Genomic DNA, 3,533 nt, shown 5'->3' with positions numbered 1-3,533 from the left:
CCAAAAGGTGCAATTTTGGCCCCTTTTTTTCTGTGTGGCCTGGATGAGTGTAAGATTTCCCGGCCTGAAATTGCGTCCCAGTCTGGCCCTGCTTTTGCATACAACTGTAATACAGATCTTGTGCATGTTTCAGACAGGCACAGGTTCGTGAAGGTGTGTTCAGCCCATTAGAGGTAAAAGCAGAAACAAATGAGGGGGACTTCTGGTTATGGTGCTTTTCTTAGATTTTATCCATTTTTTATTTAAGCGTCGTCTATAGTTTGATTTCTAAGTAAATGTTGTTCAAGATGTTGCCTAAACCAGCAAAGCAAAAACAAAAAAACAGAAATAACAGAAATCGTGTCAGACTCGGAAGGCCTTGAAGAGCTGTTGCGAGTCATGCACGGTGAAGAGAACTCTTCATCCAGTTATGGAGATCAAGGCTTTCACACAGACTCAAGTGATATCCTACTGGCAATAAACTCACTGAAAGTCAACATGGCCTCTCAGTTTGAAACCATCCTTTCAGCTGTACAAGATGTCAAGAATCAAGTTGCAGAGTGTTTCAGGAGACTGACACAGACTGAGGAACGCATTTCTCAGACAAAGGATGCGGTTACTACACTTCAATCGATGACCAGCGCTCTCAAAAAGAAAGTTACTGTGCTTACCTGGAAGGTGGATGACCTGGAGAATCGGAGTTGGCAGTCCAACCTAAGGCTGTTAGGTTTACCAGAAAAACCAGAGGGCAGTGACGCATGTGCATTCTTAGAAAGCTGGTTACCTGAGGCACTGAAAATGGAACCACTGCGAAAGCCCCTGGCCATAGAGAGAGCACACAGAATTGGGGATGTGCGACGGTATGCTATGGACAAGAACTCAACCCGAGAGTGATGATCATGAAATTCTTGGACTACAGAGACAAGGAGCGTGTAATGCATGCGGCCAGAGCGAAGAAAGATGTACTGTTCCAAATTCACAGAGTCACGTTCTTTCCAGACCTTTCTGCTGAGGTAAACAAGCAACGAATACACTTCGACAAAGTCAAGAGGAAGCTACGTGCCAAGGGCCTGCCATATAAACATCTATGACTGTATAGTTTCATAAGTGTCAATGAAGAGTCTCTTCTCGATCTGAATGTTTATCTCGTCTCATTCTGCATCTTTTTTTGTCTTCCATATTGGATCAGATTACAGACATTGAGAAATAACCTGCAGGAAACAGCAGTTTGTTATTAAACGCTGATTTAGATTCAAATTGATCAGCAGAATCAGTGTTAGCAGAACATGTTTTGAGGAGGAGGGTAAATATCTGAGACGACTATGAAATATTTTGATCTGGAGATCTGGTAGACTGGTATTAGAGCTTTTGCATAATTCTTCTGACACATCAAAACTGAAATGTAATGACAATTTAAGATAAAACAAAGATGATAAAAACTACAAAATCATTTAACTTTACTTTCAGAGTGCAGATTTTTTAATACCTTACCAAGTCAATGAATATATATATATATATATATATTTTTTTTTTACATGTATTGAAATCTACTGTAATAAGAATTAAACAGAAAATACACAGAGTGTCACAAACAACTGGCAATATTGTGTAAAATGTGGTACCAGTACAAATCATTTCTGAAGAACAAACAAAAGGTTTTCTTGTTTGACTTCAAATCAAGGACTGGATCATTCTGTAAAGTGTGTGATGATCACTATGGGTTTGTGTCTGTTGATTCTGTTGAATGTGATGTCTGTCTGTAGCTCTTTATTCACCATCAGCTGATCCAACATCTAAAACCTATAAGTAAAACACAGACAATCAAATGTGTGTGACATTATATGCATTACCCACTTTAGAAGAACTCAAACAATTTGCATTATTAGTCAGAGATTATAAACTAACCATGTCCTGAACGTTTTTTTAAAGCTCTTTTTTAGATTTTTATTTAGCATCCAAACCACCCTACATGATGATCCCTCACCCTTATCCATAATTTTGTATGGCTGTCCTCTTTCTGTTACTGGTTCAGTTTTATGACAATGAAAGTAGTGATAATTATTTACCATTATCTTCTATTGCAATTGAAATTCAAAATACATAATTTCATGCATAAAAAGACTATGTTTATATATGCCCCAGTAATGTAATTATTTCCCAATGTTATCACATTAAGATGTTTAAGATGACACAAGCAAACATCTTCACTCTCGTTTACATGCATTTTTCATTACTCTGATCTTTCACTAAGAAGTGTGGTTATTTTTACCGCCATTATTCACAAACCCCAATGCACAGCACAAATGATGAACTCGCATACAGTAGATTTGTTATTGGCCACTGTTTTAATCTACTTATGTCAAATGCTAAACATATTTCTATGGACGTATTGGGTGGTTATTTGTCGCTGCGACGAACATCTAAATGTGACAGCAGTGCCTCTGCAAACAGGGTTACCTACACTGCCAATGCATTCTTCATGCAGTCTCTGGATGAAGATAAGGAGCAGAGACTAGTGACAGAGAGTTGTTGACCGAGTTCAGTGATTCGAAGTGGAGGAAAAACTACAGAATAATGTCACAGAGTTCATTCATGGAGTTGTGTGAACAACACACGTCATATCTGTGTACATCTAAGCACACACGCACTTTAGTCAGACCGGTAATAATGCGATTAATGTGTTTACATGCCTGTTTGTTGCTATTAAAATCGGCATAGCCACATATTTTACTACGATTATGGTTACTACAATAATGAGCTTAATCGCATGAATTTGATTGAAGTATTGTGTTTGCATGAATACAGTAAATCTCATTATAACCGCATTATGAGGGTGCATGTAAAAGTAGTCAATGATCAAAGCAAAACACTGTATTGTTTTTCAATGTAAAGGCACATTAATATACTTAATTCTTAATATAAACAGAATTAAACCCTTATTAAGCATGTTTATACAGTGTAAGTAACTATTACATAGAAAGTAACCTAAGAAGAAGAAACTATATTAACTTTCAATTAAAATTCAAACATTTTAATCACCACTACTCACTCAAGCAGATTATAATGTGGATCGTCCTTCAGATCAGAGAGCAGATTCACATCTGAATCTCTTAGTTCATTTCCAGTTAGATCCAGTTTTCTCAGGTGTGAGGGGTTTGATCTCAGAGCTGAAGCCAGAGCAGCACAACCTTCATCTGTGACTCCACAATAACTCAACCTGTAGAGAACAATGACACTCTTCAGTCTCTCAGTTCAGGATCTACAGCTCAGATCAGCAGCAACTTCACAATCAGAAAGAGAGACTTAATCCATGACATGATTAACCGATCCAGTCTAAAGTTCAGACCTGCTTCTACATGTGCTTGAGGGAGTTTCAATATCTTAAAGGTCCCATATTGTCAAAACTGAAATTTCCTGGCTTTTTTCATGATAATTGCCATGTAACTACCATATAAGTTTCAAAACAGTCAGTCCACAATCAAATGCACACAGCCTGCATAAAGTAGCGGTGATTTTTCACGAACCGTTGCGACTTCCGTAAAAAGGTGACATCA

At 37.7% G+C, this 3,533-nt stretch overlaps 1 protein-coding gene across 1 annotated transcript in view; it reads right to left on the bottom strand.

Annotated features, from left to right (window-relative positions):
* Window positions 1–1,569: 1,569 nt before the first annotated feature.
* LOC107694741 (NACHT, LRR and PYD domains-containing protein 12-like) overlaps window positions 1,570–3,533 on the bottom strand; it is a 37,843-nt gene continuing 35,879 nt past the window's right edge. The window contains exons 8-9 of the mRNA XM_016494421.1: window positions 3,029–3,196; window positions 1,570–1,779 (exon numbers count right to left, since the gene is read on the bottom strand). Coding sequence (XP_016349907.1) covers window positions 1,773–1,779; window positions 3,029–3,196 — 175 coding nt within the window. The 3' untranslated portion in view covers window positions 1,570–1,772. The remainder of the gene's footprint in view (window positions 1,780–3,028; window positions 3,197–3,533) is intronic.

This window comes from Sinocyclocheilus anshuiensis, unplaced genomic scaffold (assembly GCF_001515605.1).
Source record: "Sinocyclocheilus anshuiensis isolate Anshui unplaced genomic scaffold, SAMN03320099.WGS_v1.1 scaffold1497, whole genome shotgun sequence".
Classification (NCBI taxonomy): domain Eukaryota; kingdom Metazoa; phylum Chordata; class Actinopteri; order Cypriniformes; family Cyprinidae; genus Sinocyclocheilus; species Sinocyclocheilus anshuiensis.
Note: the sequence above shows the minus strand (reverse complement) of the source record. Positions and strands in the feature narration are given on the sequence as shown.